The sequence below is a fragment of the Chelon labrosus genome, assembly GCF_963514085.1.
Source record: "Chelon labrosus genome assembly, chromosome: 15".
NCBI lineage: Eukaryota > Metazoa > Chordata > Actinopteri > Mugiliformes > Mugilidae > Chelon > Chelon labrosus.
Window position 1 is genome coordinate 841,767 of NC_140348.1, and position 18,968 is coordinate 860,734.

The 18,968-nt window shown below is 38.8% G+C and overlaps 1 protein-coding gene across 5 annotated transcripts in view; it reads right to left on the reverse strand.

Moving 5' to 3' along the window:
- ltbp1 (latent transforming growth factor beta binding protein 1) overlaps positions 1-18,968 on the reverse strand; it is a 112,312-nt gene that overhangs the window by 26,835 nt on the left and 66,509 nt on the right. For 2 of the 5 annotated variants that reach the window (XM_084561603.1, XM_084561607.1), the window contains exons 11-18: positions 15,871-16,038; positions 13,455-13,628; positions 8,428-8,450; positions 7,850-7,952; positions 7,338-7,424; positions 5,530-5,655; positions 3,227-3,346; positions 352-474 (exon numbers count right to left, since the gene is read on the reverse strand). In XM_084561603.1, coding sequence (XP_084417729.1) covers positions 352-474; positions 3,227-3,346; positions 5,530-5,655; positions 7,338-7,424; positions 7,850-7,952; positions 8,428-8,450; positions 13,455-13,628; positions 15,871-16,038 — 924 coding nt within the window. The remainder of the gene's footprint in view (positions 1-351; positions 475-3,226; positions 3,347-5,529; positions 5,656-7,337; positions 7,425-7,849; positions 7,953-8,427; positions 8,451-13,454; positions 13,629-15,870; positions 16,039-18,968) is intronic. The other 3 variants (XM_084561604.1, XM_084561606.1, XM_084561605.1) reach the window with 3 other exon arrangements.

Here is an 18,968-nt window from a genome sequence, read left to right on the forward strand (position 1 = left end):
TGACTTCCACATCTCACATGTTAAGTTGGCACATTAATTTGATTTCATCTGGTGAATAAATAAAGTATTGTTTGGTTGAAATACTGGTGCGTTTCCCCATTGTTGTGGGCATTTGAGCCAGACCATGACACATGTCTTAATGTCTTAGGGTTTCTTGGACTTTGTAGCCTGTTTTTGCCCTGGCATGCAGTGTTAAATATGTTGTTTTTTGTGCACATGACTCCACCACTCGATCATTTTACAATTGACCATTTGCTGTGAAAAACAACAAATGTATTAGTATTACACCAATGTATCAGTGTATTATTATTATAGTATGGGTTACTAGTGTACAGATTGTTCATATCATACCATCACATTGGTCTCCTTCCTCTGACACTCTGAAGCCTGGCCCACAATGACAGAAAAAGGAGCCTTCAGTGTTCTGGCAGTGGCCTCTGGTACAGATTCGCTGATCCTGGCACTCATCTACATCTGCAACAGATACAATGGAACAACTACATCACATCACCGGGATTTTAGATATATGTGAGTGCAGTAAATAGACATATGTGAACTTTTGTGAAAGATCTAAACTCTAAATGGGCTGCTAATGACCTGCAGTGTTTCTTACATACAGTAAAATGTTTTAATAATGCCTGTTGGAAACTGTTTTAATTAAATAGTTGAGGGCTAAACACATCAGGTAAACACAGACTAATCAGAGTGGCATATTACAACTGGTCTATAGTAAATTGATATCCAGTGGCAGCACAGACTGGCATTTAATAATTCAACTCAACAACATCATTAAACTTGCTTTATCTGCACCTAAATCAACTGCAGTGTAATTGTTGAAATGCTATTCTTTGTTGATCCAGAGCACCACCAGCTCTGTAGAAAAGGTCTGCTGTTAACTATGAGGTGGTGTTGATCAAGTTTCAGTGTGCATGTTACATGGTAAAGATGTATGCCACTTATACAAGCACTGCCTAGACCAGTAACAGTAGAACAGTAACAACTTTGTGTATTCATTCATCCTCAGAGGGACACAGGGGGCTGGAGTCAATCTCGGCTGTCATTGAGAGGTAGGGTACACACTGGACAGTCTATCATAGGACTAACACAAAGAGAGAAACAACCAATCACACTCAAGTCTAATTTATAATCACCTATTAACCTAATGTCTTTGGATTATGGGAGGAAGCTAGAGGGCCATTGGCTTTGAACCCAAACCATTCTTGCTTTGAGGCGTCAGTGCTAACCACTACACCAATGTGTTGTCACAACAACTTCGTTTATTGGCACTTATATCTGTACTTATAACACATACTGTATTTGTTGGCTTTTGCTGACCAGGCAGGCAGTTACGATGACAATGTACTCATCAAGTTAACTTAGACCACCAAAAGGACTAGTCCTTAGTGGACAGGAAAGGATCAGACAAAAGACGGGATTTAGACAAAGTTTCAAGCTATCTGTGTCATTTGAAAATGAAAACTACATTAAAAGTAGTACTGTCATTTTCAGATTTGCCTCCAACAAAATAGGTAGGCAATCTGCTTTTCCAACCTGTGAGAATATCTGATGACATTGTTTCTTGCCCTGCTAGACCAGAGGATACAGTATATGCCTGCCTTAAAACTGTCACAGATATGTGTCAGTTTACATGATGCAGAGCAAGTTGCATACAAACATGTTCAATTTTCCATGTAATCTGTAATGTTTCCACTTTTTATATCGCTCTTGCAAATTACACCTTTACGGCAGCACATCCTCCAAGCTACATAAGTGACATCATAAAACAGAAGAGAAGAGCTGTCTGAAGGGTGTCAGAAAAACAGAAGTCACTATTTCAGATGCTGGAAAGTGTTATATATGCGAGATTGCCATAGACTCAAGTGAGTAAAAAAAAAATCATGCAGTTGGAGATGTTCTGTTCTCTTTTGTAATGGTCTAGTGGCAATAACGGCCCATGTTACCAGTTACCAGTTTTTATTATCTATTATTTTGGCTCTGAGAAATCATGTTTTGACAAACCAGCCCATCATGAGTTCCAAGCACTTTGTTGTTGTTGAATTCTAACAAAACGGACAAATTTAAACTGTACATTGTGTTTTCAGACTTTCGCATCAGGCAATTTAAGTTGCCAAAAATGCACCTTGGGAATTGTAGTTAATATATCCCCTGATAATTCAGTCAAAGAAGCACATCTAATTTTTAATGCATCCGTTCATTATTTGAACCGATAGAGTTTCATGCTGGTCTATGGAGCTGATCTGAGCTGTATAGGAGATGTGACATGTGGCATGTGTCATGTAAACCTCACATCTGTGAGGTGGGTTATTAACTTCTATAAAGGTCTCTGTTGCATTGCCTAATTATTTCCTCTCACTGCCACCACCTTTCTCTGCCACCCCACTGTGGCTTGGCTTGCCTTATGTGGTGTGTGAACAGTCAAAACCTCACATTTAACCTCATGTCACATGGGATACGGGACCTGTAAAGTACTGAAAGAGGAGAGATGGGCACACCTTTGGTTTTTCCTAGAAATAATAGCGCTTTCAGGAAAACGTGGGTTCATACTGTGTGTTCTTTGGAATGGTTCACTGGTTTTACTGCTTGATTTGTGGGGTATTTTATTCTGCAAATGTTTCCTGGGCTGAGTTCCGTATGTGTTGATAGATAGAATTGCATAAAGTCAGGTTTGGATGTAATCTAACTATTCAGAGAATACTTAGCTTAATTAATAGTCCAAAAGTTAAGATTGCAGAATGCTTCCAGTAATACACCAGCACCAAGTGTCAAGTACAAAAATGATACTTTTTACCAAAAAAGACAAACAAGGGATGTGAGTCATGTAAGTCTACTTATGCCAAAAACCATGTATTCTAATTCCTATTTGGATCACACCATAAGTGGATTATACTAGAGGTTGTTATAAATCCAGTTTCTAGTAGGAGTATAACTACAAACAGTGCAGTCATGCACACTGAAAGTAACATGAAATCTGAAATCTGAAAACACATAAATTAAAGCTAAGTACATCTGAGGTATTTGCAGCCTATTTGCTATTTTTTAAAGTCAGTGCATATTTGCTTACGTCATTTATATGTACACAAGATGCAGTTCTCCTCCAGCTAGGTTTATCACACAGCAATGGTTATGCCAGTCGAGAATTAAAGGCGCACACACATAAGCTTCTAAACATATACACATCCACGCATACATTGATTGTTAGACCTACCGACACACTGGCCTCCTTCCCCTAAAAAGCCATCAAGACAGGAACCACAGTTGTAACTCCCTGGCTCGTTGTAGCAGATACCAGAGGGACACGCCGTCCTGTCTGAACATTCATCAATATCTATGAAGAAAGTAGAAAACTTAGCCAGGACTCAAAGCACATAACAAATGCCAATCCCAACAGCACGTTCAAAGACATTTGTAGGTAACCTTGTTATGATATTAGTTTTAACTAGTAAACTGATTACGTAAACACACTGTAAATATAAAATTTTGTAATAATACTAGAACATGTATGCATTCTAATGATTTTTACATGATGACAAACATCTGGTAGAGTGCAGTAGTTAAAGCAGAGCAGGTGAAAGGAGACATCATTACTTATGGTAATGGTACAATTTCCTTGGTTTATGTACCACCATAGTGTGATGATTATGTTTAAGATTTTAAAGTATTTCTAAAAACCAAAACCCCAGAGCTTGTTTTTTGTGCTTAGCTTATTAATAGACACCTCCTCTCAATAGGTCATTATTTGGTCCTTCTTTTATTGCAGCTATGGGGAAATAATCATCAGGCCTGTTTGCCTTCACAGCCCTAATTCAGCATAATTTTGCTGGGTGGAGAGAGCTGTGTTGAAATGGCAGGAAACCACGTAATGACAGAGTGCATTATATTTATATCCCAATAAGGGCGATGAAGCAGGGAGCAGGGTGGTGCAGAATCTGGTTACAGTGTGGTTGCTGGTCTCATCCAAAATTCCACTGACTTATAATTGTATTATTATGCACTTGTTCATGTGCAGAGCTTTTTTGGTGAAATGTTGGTTCTGCTAGAAGCTGTGGTGGTACAGAGCATACATAATGTCTTAATGCTTGATGGAGCATTTTTCCTGACATGTTCACATTGTTTTTAACAATATTTATTCCAGAGCAGGATAACATTCTAACAAATGCATTCTGGACATTCGTGGTTTTTGACCAGTCAGTCAAAAAAAGTACTGTTAGAACACTCTAAAATTGACTCTTAGATTAGTTAAATACAAGTCAGTAGTTATAAGCACTATCTTAACTCTATCTTAATGCAGACCTCCTTGACAACACTCAGAAACACCACCTGACCTGTTTGCTTTTGGCTTGCTGATAAGAATTTGGAAAAATGACTGAGAAGAAAATTAGCTTTTTGATTCTGCAGAAAAGAAAATGCTCTGGTTGCATTTTTCCAGATCTTTGCCAAATATTTCCAGCTGAATATCTTTGTGATTGTTGACTTCTTCAAGGAGACAGATGTTTCTGTGGATGGTTTCTTTTATTTAGTCAAGAATAAAAGAATCTGTGCGACAGATTCATTTAGAAATGTGGTCTGACAATGAGTTCAATCAAAGCCATAGTTAAAATGTGTCTTTGTGAAACTGGCCATCCAAGACAGTTTGTTGTGGTTTAGGCATCTCTGTGGCATTTTGTCGGGCACCACTACTCTCTTCACTAATTACTGATTTTAAAGTAGTTTGTGGTCATATATCCATTTCCCCAGACTAATCTCTAGTGACAAAAACACCCATTCCTACATAAGAAACCTAAATGTCTAATCTAATGGAAAAAAAAATAAAAAAACTTTAGTAAGCACTGTCCTGGTTGTGACTGATGATCACCACAGACATGTATGGAAATTCACTTTTGGAGGAAGGTGCAAGTTCATTCCCTAACTGTATGACACTGAACCATGAAGGTACATAGACAAGAAAAGGGGAACAGACAGAACTGACTCACATTCAAAAATGGCAGAAGCACATTGCACGCACAAGCTTGCTGCATGAGGTTAGCTAACTACAGCTAGTTGGTAAATTGCCAGTTTTGGCCACTGAAACATGGACTGTTGTGTGCAAAGCAGCACAACTGAAAGACGTTTTCTGGAGCAACAGCTAGTCCCAATAAAAGTTACTGAGAGCATACACAGAGTCTTTTCAGGTTTCAGACTTCAGATTTTACATTTCAGTTTGTTCTTCTTGTGTCTGAAGAACTGTACTGTAAATAAGAAGCTGGAAACAGGTCAGAGGTAGAGTAGTCAACGCTTGTGGTATGTTGAGAACACAGCCATTGGCTGTTCATGTCTATTGCACACAGATAATACATTTCACAAATCTGAACAAACACTAAAAACTGCTCTAAGCTCCAGGTAAAATCATGTTGGTATTGCCATTATACACTGCATACACAGCTTATTATTAGCCAGGCAAACCTGCTGAAACAAATATGCACAAAAAAACCTTTAACCTCAATAGCCAACTCTGACCATTTGATTATTTACCTATGCAGGTGGTTTGGGTGTCATCCAGGTGGTATCCCTCGTCACAGTGGCAGGTGTAGCTCTCAGCTGTATTGTAACAAATCCCTGGGCCACAAATATAAGGGTTGATCTGGCATTCATCCACCTCTGGGCCAAAAGAGAGACAAGAGCGCATCAATGCAGCAGCAATTTGGAGAGCTAATAATGGGGCCCACAAGATACTATAAAGACCTGCAAAGATGCACAACATACCATTAAAGTATCTCAAGTTATGGCTTAATATAAAAGTGACACATGTTCACAAACTGTACCACAAAGTAGCCCAAAATAACTAAATGCACTAAACAGAACTGAATTCATATGATCCATATGATTCACTCACTGTTAGACTCTAATGATCCACTTGTGGAAGAAAAATAAATTTGTTTTTATTCCTGATATGCACAGGATGAATATGCACATTCCTGAAAGCTATGGGTATATTGGAGTTGCAGTCTTTTTTTTAACTTGAGTGAATGATTTTATACATCACAATTCAACATGAGTACAGTCAACCAATTACAGCTAATTTTATCCATGCCTTTTCAGTGATGAACAAGTTTGAGGTATGTGACATGGTGAGAAGGGTCAGGTACGTACCAAGGGCAATTCTATTAGCAACCTTTCAGCTGTGCATCACTTGTTCACTAACTTAGAATAGAATTGTTAATTTTGAACTGGCTCTTCATGGGTTATGACTAGTTATTATGTATGTGTTTGCTAGGCTATGAGATTTGTACATTGCTTCATGAAAGGAGATTGGACCAAACAAGGTAGCTCTTAGTAGTAGCAGTAGTAGTAGTAGAAAACTGTTCTTATTAAATACCCAGTGACTGTTAGGGGTAACTATTGTGTAACTAACTAACTAATTAGCAAACAACACTAATGTGGATTTGCTAATCCAGTATACTGTAAATGTGCGGGTTGAAATTAGGTTTAATAACAATACCAATGAATGCCAGATAATGAGATGTAGGGCCAGTAACCTTACAGACTATTAGTTGTGCATGATCAGATTCTTTCCACTTATTGTAAATGATAATACAGACAGTGAAACATATATTTTTCGATCAGTAAAAACAAAAGCTTTAAATATTGTTTGTGTAAGTAAATAATCCATTTAAAACTACATTTCAGAAGTTAGCTACTGCTTGTGAAGTTGATGATTCCAAAATTCCAGCAGACTGATATCAGTATGTACATCAATAAGGTCTTTACAAGCTGTTGGCTTTCATGGTGCAACCCAGTTTAAATTAAACTACTGAGCCCAAACTAAGTAGTAATCACCAGTTTATAACAAGTGATTACAGACTTTTGTTCAATATTTACAAAAAGCTGGTGTAACCAAATCCATAAAAGAGATAATGGGGATAAACTACAAAGAAAAGAAAAAGACAAGATGATTGCAAGCGCTCATAAGGGGGTCCATGCCGTTGCGAAGTCGTTCCCGAGTGAGCGGGATGCAGAGGCATAAGTCACCAGTAGCGCCCCCTATAGACCGTATTGCACAAACTTTGGTGGGCTTGTAAGGAGTGATCCACAGATTATTATTGTCAAATATAAAGCAGTTTACTGTGTTGGTTTGTGAGATATAAACATGTAGTCGTTGTAGCGCCACCTACAGGCCGAATTTCACGATACTTGGCATGATTGTACACAAGCATATTAGGCATGTGTATTGACACCTTGGCAAAGTGGAATGGCAAGAAGAATAACAATCGGAAGAAAAACAATAGGGATCCTGCAACTTTGTTTGCATTGACACCCAAAAATGAATGGTTTAGCATTACCTGCTGCCTGGGTGGGAGCGATGTCCTGGCCTGCGTTAGATGGAAGGATCTCCACTGGTGCCGGAGGAGAAGTCCTCTCAACAACCTCTATGAAATTAGGAATTACACAGTGGCAAACATTAATTTAATTCCATAGTATCTAATACGATTTCCTGCTGATATTTGAATGCCGTTCTGGAAGGAAAACAGGTTACAAGCAAGTAAACCAAATAAATTGTATGTATTACTTTCCTACTGTTTTTGGGGTCAACCGCCCACCTGAACTTCATTCATGCTTCACTTCTTTGTCCATTTTGGAATTGATGATGTCGGCCCAAGCCACAACAGTGAGCTTTAAAATTGCTGCATATGTTGCCATATTTTCCAGGCCAATACCAGAAAGAATTTACAACTGCTAAATCTAACATATCGAGTGTGATATGCCTTAACTTTGACAAGCTCAGTCTAAGATGTCCAAAATTGCCCAGCATACCAAGTTTAACACCAAGTTTAAAGAGTAGTAAAGCAGACACCTGGATAGGCTGCCTCCATCTTGACAGTGGACACACCTGGAGAGAGCTGGGGCAGGATAGGATCAACTATTGGTCTATTGCTAACCTCAGGATCTACCAGCTCCTTCAATGACAAGACACAGACAATAATACCAAAGAGACAGGATCAGTAGAGACGTGTATACATGTTTCGGTCAAAACAGTCTTTTAAGTTTTGCACACGGCTTCTGACATGCAATGTAGGTGTTGTGCCGGGAAGCAGATTAGCATTCAGCCTGCATGGCAACTCATGGCAGTTTAATAAGAGAGCAATAATGAATAGCTCAGCAAAGAAGCCAGGAAGCAAAAAACAAAAACATCCTGTCACTTTACCGTGGATTTCTGTCTGGATTTGTCAAAGAGGTCAAGAATTTCACTCTGTCTGTTTGTGATTCTTAGATGTGCATATACACATCAAAAATATTAAGTTGCTGCTCAGAGCTGACTAGACAAAGTCATGCAACGATAGTGCTGACTTCATGCAAAGGCAATTGCAACTCCTCAGTGGCTGAAAGGAATGTCTGTACATGCAGACTGTGTCTTTAAAGCACTCAACCTACCTGATCTGGTGCACTTGTTGCAACTGACCAAAAGAAACAAAGAAATTCGATCATGGTCTGAAATGTTTTTTATGTTTTCAGAAATACATTTCAAATGCATCTAAAAGTGTAATTTTCTTTGCTGGATATATAACAATAAAAATATTAATTGTTTCATTTCATATCTATGTTCGGTCTCTTAAATGAAAGCTGAGAATCAGAACTTTTGAATAAGTTATGGTAAATAGCTCAAATAAGACAAGATAAGATAGGTCGGAGCACGATGGCTGCTGACCTCACCGGCACCGAAAAAAAATAATAACACAACTTGATTTGCTATCCAGATATATGGACCTGGCCATATACAGTTGAAACCAGATGTTTACATATACTGTGTTAAAAGACACATAAACATTTTTTCCTCACTGTCTGAAGTTAAATCAGACTAAACCTCTCCTGTTTTAGGTCAGTTAGGATTACCAAAATTATTTCTATTTGCTAAATGCCACAATAATGAGAAAGAGAATTTGTTAGAGATTTTTTATTACTTTCTTCAAAGTCAGAAGTTTACACACATTTCCTTAGTATTTGGTAGCATTGCCTTTAAACTGTATGACTTGGGTCAAACGCTTTGGGTATCCTTCCACAAGCTTCTCGCAATAGTCTGTTGGAATTGGTCCATTCCTCCTGACAGAACTTGTGTAACTGAGTCAGGGTTGTAGGCCACCTCGCTCGCACAGCCTTTTCAGATCTGCCCACAAATTTTCTATGGGATTGAGATCGGGGCTTTGTGATGGCCACTCCAAAACATTGATTTTGTTGTGCTTAAGCCACTTTGTAACTACTTTGGCAGAATGCTTAGGGTCATTGTCCATTTGGAAGACCCATTTGCGCCCAAGCTTTAACTTCCTGGCTTCCTGTTGCTTCAATATTTCCACATGGTCTTTCCTCATGACGCCGTCTATTTTATGAAGTGCACCAGTTCCTCCTGCGGCAAAACAGCCCCACAACATGATGCTACCACCCCTATACTTCACAGTTGGGATGGTGTTCTCAGGCTTACAAGCTTCCCCCTTTTTCCTCCAAATGTAGCGATGGTCTTTATGGCCAAACAGTTCCACTTTAGTTTCATCAGATCACAGGACATGTCTCCAAAAAGTAAAGTCTTTGTCCCTGTGTGTATTTGCAAACTGTAATCTGGCTTTTTTATGTAGCTTTTGGAGTAATGGCTTCTTCCTCACTGAGTGGCCTTTCAGTCCATGTCGGTACAGGACTCGTTTCACTGTGGAGAATGACACTCTCTTACCAGCGTCAGCCATCATCTTGACAAGGTCTTTAGCTTTTGTTCTGGGGTTGATTCGCACGTTTCGGACCAAAACACATTTATCCCTGGGACATAGAACCTGTCTCCTTCCTGAGCGGTATGATGGCTGGACATTCCCATGGTGTCTATACTTGCGTATAATTGTTTGAACAGATGAATGTGGCACCTTCAAGCATCTGGAAATTGTACCCAAGGATGAACCAGTCTTGTGGAGCACCACAGTTCTCTTCCTGATATCTTGGCTGATTTCTTTTGATTTTCCCATGATGTCAAACAAGGAAGCAGTGTGTTTGAGGTGTAGCCTTAAAATACATCCACAGGTGTGCCTCCAATTAACTCAAATGTTGTCTGTTAACCTATCATAAGCTTCCAAAGCCATGACATCATCATCAGGGCTTTCCTTCATTGTTTAAAGACACAGTAATCTTTGTGTATGTAAACTTTGAAGAAAGTAATAAAAAATTCTCTAAGAAATTCTCTCTCTCATTATTATGGCATTTAGCAAATGGAAATCATTTTAGTAATCTGACCTAAAACAGGAGAGGTTTAGTCTGATCTAACTTCAGCCAGTGAGGAAAAAAGGTTTATGTGTCTTTTAACACAGTGTATGTAAACATCTGGTTTCAACTGTATATTCCATTTTGCTTTTGTCAAAAAATCCTAATAAATGACCATTAGTTCTAAGTTACCTTATGATTTCCCTACCATGCCTCTAGTCCCAGTCACACCGTGTCTTAATAAAGACACAAATCAGTAAAAATGTCATCCATACCTGTGGTTCAGAAGAACCGTAGAACCTTAACATCCCTCCATTATTAGCGATGAAATGCAAAGATAAGTTGAAAGATGATTCAAATTACAAGCTACACTGCCTGGCCAAAAAAAAAAGTCGCCACCATAAAAAAAAAAAAAAAAAAGGTCCCACACTCTAATATTTCTTTGGACCGCCTTTAGCTTTGATTACAGCACACATTTGCTGTGGCATTGTTTTGATAAGCTTCTGCAATGTCACCAGATTTATTTCCATCCAGTGTTGCATTAATTTTTCACCAAGATCTTGTATTGATGATGGGAGAGTCTGACCACTGCACAAAGCCTTCTCCAGCACATCCCAAAGATTCTCAATGAGGTTAAGGTCTGGACTCTGTGGTGGTCAATCCATGTGTGAAAATGATGTCTCATGCTCCCTGAACCACTCTTTCACAATTTGAGCCCCATGAATCCTGACATTGTCATCTTGGAATATGGCCGTGCCATCAGTGAAGAAAAAATCCATTCATGTAATAACCGGGTCATTCGGTATATTCATGTTGTCATCTGATCTCATTCTTTGAGCACATAATGTTGCTGAACCTAAACCTGAGAAACTGCAGCAACCCCAGATCATAGCACTGCCCCCACAGGCTTGTACAGTAGGCGCTAGGCATGGTTCTTACCCTGATGCCCCCATCACTCTGGAACAGGGCAAATCTGGACTCATCAGACCACATGACCTTCTTCCATTGCGCCAGAGTCCAATCGTTATGCTCCTTAGCAAATTGAAGCCTTTTTTCTGGTTTGCCTCACTGATTAATGGTTTTCTTAAGGTTACACAGCTGTTCAGTCCCAATCCCTTGAGTTCCCTTCACATTGTACGTGTGGAAATGCTCTTACTTTCACTATTAAACATAGCCCTAAGTTCTAATGTTGTTTTTCTTCGATATGATTTCACCAAACGTTTAAGTGATCACCGATCACGATCAATCAGGATTTTTTTCCGACCACATTTCTTCCTCGAAGATGATGGTTCCTGATGATAACTATCCTTCCAGTTTTTAGTAATGCGTTGGACATAGATTATTTAGATTAGGTTTATTACCCACGTCAAATTGTTGGCGATGCAAATCTGAGGAAGGTAATTTAGTCCATGTTTTATGGTCTTGTGACAAAATCCAAAAATTCTGGGTCATTATTTATGATAATCTGTGTGAGATCACAGAGATGCAATTCCCATTTAACTTCAGATTATTTGTTTTGGGCTCTGACAGGACAGGATAAACATATCAAATGTCCAAACCAGTATTATGAGTGGTAGACAAATACTTGTCAGGGGGTGGAAGACAGAGGAGGTGCCCTTTCTGCAAGAGTGGGCTGTGGAGATGGCGCATGTTGCAACATTTGAAAAAAATGTCATATAAACTATTGGGTAGACTGGATCTATAAGAAGTAAAGTGGAGCAAATATTTAAATTTCTTAAAGGGCTCCTGAAATAGGGTTATATAGGAGAGATGCAAGTTTCTAGTAATTGTGGATACACACATGCCTGTGCTGCCTCTTAATATTTTTGTATGAATTTCATTTTATTAGCTGTAGTAGCTGTACATGAAAGAGCACAGCAATGGATGCTGGCAGACAGTTGTTAAAATTGTTACTGTTAAAATAATGAAAATAAAAAATGTTAATCACAAAAAAATAATGCGTTGGACAGTTCTTAAGCCAATTTTAGTAGTTTCTGCAATCTCCTTAAATGTTTTCTCTGCTTGATGCATGCCAACGATTTGACCCTTCTCAAACAGACATGAATGAGAAGCAGAGACACTACTCATTGCATCAGTTGGGGTTAAATAACTTGTTGCCAGCTGAAAGATAATCACCCATGCAGTAATTATCCAACAGGAGGCTCGTACCTATTTGCTTAGTTAAATCCAGGTGGTGATTTTTTTTGGCCAGGCAGTGTGTATGACACACCTTCATTGCTTAATACCAGACCTTTATTTGAGTAAACCCTTTAGTAAATGCCACATAATTATGCAGAGGCACGGATTTTCACATTGTAAAAAAAGTCATAAACATTGTAAACCACATGCTTAGGTCTGAAATATTACAACAAATATCGTCACCTTTCTCCCACTCAGCTGAACTTTCTGCTGTGCCAAAATGTGAATGTGTATGGCTGCCAGATGCTTCATCACTTTCCGGTAGTATCCAAATACTAATCTACACAAAGTATTTTCTGTGTCAGAATGGTTTTGAGGCCTGTTCTGTGTGCCTGGAAAACTACGTACTCTGCTCCAGCAGTACTCTAGCAGTAATTTGGACTCTGTCAGGCTTTGACTAAAATGTTGCAAAGTTTCTCCTTCCCTTGGTGGCTGTCAAACATATACAGAATAATAACAGGAGACGATGAAGCTGATCTCCCGCTCTCTCTCCTTCTTATGAAGGGTTTGTGGACTAGCCTGTCTTTGAAGGGGATGTGTAGCGAGCCAAAGCACTTTAATCCTTGTCCTCTACAAACGAATGACATGGGATGTTTCTTTTAAGATCTGGGTTCTCATTTGCGAAGGTGAGACTGCTGTTTATTTCACTGTCTGAGCATTTTTCAGTGGGAATTAATGTTAAACATCGAACAAGAGACGGTGGATATAATTTGTTGCACTGCATTATATTCGTTACATAGGCGCCATTCATTAAAAAATTGTCTGAAAACATTGAAATTAGACTTCTGCATTGCATTAAATCAGTCTTTTCTTAAACGCAGGATGAGTTTAACAAACTACTGGAGGAATTTATGTTCTCAAACCAAAGATTGATGGAAAGAGAACTCACTGTCAATGTTCTGAGTTTATTACACAGTATTAAAGTTATTAGTAGAAATGCTAGTACATTGACCCAGTTTAAACAATCACAAGGACAATCTAGCTCAACTCAACCAATTCAACATGCACTGCTAATATGTAAGACTCACCTGGTATTATCTCTTCTGGTGTCCCAAAAGCCTCCACTGGTCTCTCTAGTGCTGGCAGTGGTTGCGGGGTTAACAGGACTATAGGTTCCTGGTAAGTGGTCACTGGCTTGTTGACAGGGGGATTTGGTAGAACAGTGTATCCCATTCCACCAGGACAGATTTCTTTGAATTTAGCTACATTATAACACAAAGCACAAGTAGTTACCATACAAATGACTTTATATATATATATATCCGTATATATTGTTTATAGCATAACGTTAACTTTATATCATTTAATAGGGACTTTACACTTTGTGTTAGCATAAACAGAGCAGCATAAACCACAATTTGAAATTGCCCTCTAAGTGGAAATATGAGCCAATCCCACCAAACTTTCCCAGTTAACATACAAAGATGAACACAAAGGCTTGGTTCCATTTTCCTCCATTTTCCTAAAGTCTTGCATCTCTTCCACCTTCCACCAGTATGTAAAATGGAAGCCTTAAATGACGTGAGTAATGAAGACATGTGTGGCTTGTCAAGTTTAAATGACACTTTTTTAAGTATCGCAGATGATCCTATTCAACATATTGTGGAAAGTGAACAACAAGTGGGTTTTCCTAACATAAAATCAACCTATATGCTGACAGTGTATCTCTGATTTTCACTTTCATGTACTGTGAATAAGAGTGTAGCCATTATACCGGTGAGTTTAGCTAAAGTCAAGGTCTAGTTTCAGCACCATTGCTGCAGTAATCCGCAGTTATCCCTCTCCCTGTCTAACAAATGTCACTGAATGAAAAGCTATATCATCCATCATCTAGAACTCTTTGAACATAACGTATCTCAAGTATGCCAACAATCAGAACTGAGGACAACTGAGGCCATAATGTACCTTATGTACATCATCTGGGGTCTGTAGGTCATCTCAGGTCTACAGACCCCAGATGATGATAACAGCTAACTCTGGACTCAACCTGAAATAAGGTCCAGGTTGTTATAAACAGTAGTTCCTCTTTAAGACCTATGCTGAAACTTTTGGTTTGACTGAAGGTACAGTATGCTTTCTAGCACAGCTGTCCAATCATGCTTTAACAAAAATATATTGGCAAATCAAAAAACAAATTTCCTTTCAGACATTGCTCATCTACTCTGATTAGTGAGTTCATTAGTAATGCAGCAAAACTATATTCTGAACAACATAATTCAGGTGCTAGACAGCTCTGGAAACTGGCAAAACAACGGACCTAGACAATACAGAACAGTAATTTCTAGTTGGTAGTATATGAAGAAGCATCCCAGAATGTGTGCCAAGATTAGGTTCTGAGAGAGACAAGCCTAATACTTGTTCAAGATGAAATACCCTTCTGTAATAGAAGGCCAGGTTTTTTTTTTCACCAAGAAGCCGAAAAAAACTCCCATTCAATACTATTTTGAAAGCATTGTGCAGAACTGTCGTTCACAATGACAAATAGTCTTCATAAATCAAACTAACCCTGGACTAATGTCATGTCATGTCTTAAATTAGAAATGGGCATACAACAAACTTTAAAGCTGTAGTGCGGGACTTTTACATATAAATGAACTTTTTTTACTGTCAAACCCTTGCCAAATCGCATAAAGGCCATCATCACCGGCTCAATCTCTGTGTTTCCCAGTATTACAGATTTTGAAATCTGCTGTCGATGGTGATAATTTCACAGCTTTAACACATATGCACAGTAAAGGGATGGAACTACCAGCAAGTGCTCCCAGTAACTGCCAGAGTCCACAGTACTAACATACTGTGATGTGTGGAAAATAAAATAAAGCAAAGTGGTTGAAGTAGATGTGATCTAAGCTACTGCAAAAGGTTTTGATAATGTAGTCTAAGAGCAACTCTAGAAGCAACTACTCAGCCAAGCTGTGAAACCCATGCAGACAGCAAGTAGCAGGATAAACATACGGGACACAGGTTCAAACACATAATCCTATGGTTAAGTTAAACTTTTTTGTACTAAAAGTAATTGCTCTCTGTTTGGTAGAAATACTTCTTTAAAGTAGTATTTAAAGATACGTTATGTAATGCACTATATATGTAATTTTATACATTGTGGCTATGAGCAAATTTATTTTAGGTCTTTGGCTAAATGTTGATATATTTGTACCTTTCTACTTGCATATTTCAATAGCTGCAAACCAAACAAGATATATCATGCTGTCCTCAGTGGTTTCATATAATTTCAAGAATGAACATCTTGCATATGAAGGGATCATCGTACCAAAGTTCACTGAGGCAGTTATATAATTGGCCTTGCTTACCAAAGCAAAGCCAAACTAAACTGCAAGAATGCTGAATGGTGTTTGGCATGATGTTTGCTGCATACAAGTGAGAACAGCATGGTTGGGGCCTTACTGAAATAGGATAAATGTCTGAAGTGGTTGGAGGCCTTACCTGTTCCTGGAGGGGGGCATTTGTCACAGTGAGGGCCCCAGGCTTTGCCCACACTGCAGCAGCAGAGCTGTTTGCTCAGCTGGGCAGATACTGGGTGCAAACACTGCTTCCCTGAGCTCACCAAACGGAAGCAAGCCCCTTTCTCCTCTTGGATGGCAGGCGTGTTGGCTGAAGAGGAGCGCAGGAGGACAAAGAGGAGTAGGGGGAGGTGCAGGAAGTTGTGCACCAAAGTGTAGGACACACATATGAAAGAAAGAGAGGACAGAGTAGAGAAATAAAGAGGTCCCCTTCACCAGAGCTCCCTTCCCTTTTGCCACAAATACAGTCTACACACAACACGTGAGTGCTTTAAAAAAAATATTTTCACAGTGAGAATTTGGGCTTCCACATTTTGTGGTTGCACAAATAAATATATTTAAACAATTACAGCTGAACACAGAACACATTTAAAGACAAAAAAGCCATGTTGAAAGAAAAATCTACATTTTCATGCCATTGCTTCATGCACTCTAGACGTCTACTGGCTCAGATGAAAGCATGCAGGAGAGTTTGGCATAGTTTATGTTTTCCAAGTCTTATGGCATAGTGAAACATCTTTACAAATAAATGCCAACTGGAAACTATTTGGAGTGGAACAGCCACAAAAATCACCACCAGTAGTGTTCAGTTGAACACTTCCTGAAACTTGTCTGAAACCTTAGCTGCAGCATCACATTGACTTACTAAACCTATTTTGCCAGCGAATAATACCATTTCAAAACACTGGGCATAGATGTACTGGGTGATGTTTGTTCTGAAGCCCTAATTCAGCTCAAGCTGCCATGTAGGCAGTTCCATATTGAGGTGAAGCTATTCAAACAGACAGCTAGTCTTTATGCCAGCCATTTAATATATTCTAGGGATGCACCGAAATGAAAATTCTTGGCCGAAACTGAAGACCGAAAATGAAGACCCCGGGGCCGAAAGCAGTTATGACAATTATTAGTACCATTGCATTTATGGCTATGACTGTGTAATAACCTCACTAAAATCAATGCATTGCAATTGCATAAATTAATATTAATGTTTCAAAGAATAAATTACAAAATTATGAAAATATTTATTTAGCACAATCCAACAATGCACAATATAAAATTAAATTAAATTCAAAATAAAAAGTTTGACTTGACCCCACTCATGTTAAATAATAATGGAGCAGAAGCTTTTGCAGCTGGAAATCAGCATTGACCCACTGTGCAGTTAGAATGAGCATATTTTTTATTATTATTTTTTTATATTATCAGAATAACATTTAAAACATTTTTTTATTTATTTTATTTTTTTCCCCAATGGCACGCAATCTACCCGCCTTCGCGATTTACCGGTCATCGCGATCGACGTATTGGGCACCGGCACCATCACTGGGAAACTTCCTTGCTTGGATGTTTGGAGTTCAGGTGATATATTAAATGCAAATCGTTATCAGTGGATATTTATATAATATTTATATAATACTTTATATATTGAAATACGTCCACACGGCATGCCTGTGCTGGCTGCGGTTTTTGCTTGCGTCATCACAATCCTGTTTCAACCATGTTGTTTCGGTGATTACAGTCTTTCGAACAAAAACTGAAAATTCCGTTTTGCGCCATTTTCGGCCGAAGATTTTCGGTGGCCGAATATTCGGTGCATCCCTATATATTCCACGTTTATCATGATAGTTTGACAGTTTTGTCAAACTAAATGAATGATTTGTAGCAGATTAGAGAAAATGACCAATTATTTGAATTGGCAGCCAGTAAGCAAAATGTATATTAAGAATTGTGTTGTTTCTTTGAACAACAAGTGCGTCTAGTCCCAGGCAGTTCATCACTTCAAAGGGTCCTGGTACAATTCCGTTTCACTTTGTGCTTCTTTCAGCGTGTTTGTGTGTTTACTGGTGTTGTGAGAGTTTGCTCATGGTTAAAAACCATCTACTCAGTTATGTACGGCTCTAGAATAAGAAGTGTTTTGACTTATTCAGTTGCAAAATTAGCACTAAATACAACTTCAAACACTTGACAGTAAGCAACTGCCTGTGAAAGCCATCGTGGCCAACTGCATATCTATATGCAGTATCTACTGTTTAATAGCTTTCTAGCCAGTATGTATGATGCTAAATAAGTAGTAGCAACCACAGAATGTTGGAAAGTTTCTCAATTGAAAAGATACACACTATCTCTGAGACTAGTTCATGCCAGAAGCCAGGTTCAGACATCTTTATACAGCATACAGTCAGTGGTTCAGACAGGTGGATTAATTGTTATATGCCAATTCTGGTAGAAACAGCAGTCTGGCTATTTAGCAATTGGTTCTGCTCCTCTCCTTTGCATTTTATGTGATCCTGGAAAACAACTGTACATGTACAGAATGTCTACTTTTGGGGCACCTGCTGTAATCATGTAGGGAAATGTAATCAAGGGCATTGAAACCAGGAGAACAGCAGGTTGAGGATAAGGAAAACAATAGGTAGAGCGGGTTGTCCACGCACCAGAGGGTTAGTGGTTCGATCCACAGAATGTGCCACATGCCGAAGTGTCCTTGAGCAAGACACTGAACCCCCAGTTGCTCCGAGGTGTGTTGCACTGGTGTGTGAATGTGTGTGTGCTTGTGTGAGTGAATGGGTAGATGTGTCTGTGACTGTAAAGAGCTTTGAGTACCAATAGGTAGAAAAGCACTATATAAAAACCATTTACCATTTACCATCGTTACCACCATCATTTACCATCATTACCACCATTACCATTTACCATTTAAACTGCCCAGTGAGTTAATATAGGTGGGCAGCACCTTCCTTTGCTTCAGCTTCCTATCTGATCATGGGGTCGTTGCATTTTCATTTTTATTAGGCATGTTTATACATCATTCACATCCATAGTATGTAGTTCACAGTGTTTAAGAAACTTAATATTCCCGTAGCCCTAAACATAGAAACACTGTCAAGGCTAGGAAAACAGTAAAAAAAAAAAAAAGCTTTAACATTTAAAGTTCCCAGGGGCAGGGTGAAATCCCTTTTGTGAAATAGAAAAAGGGTGAAACTACTAAAACTACTAAGTAACCCATCTGTAAATGGGCCT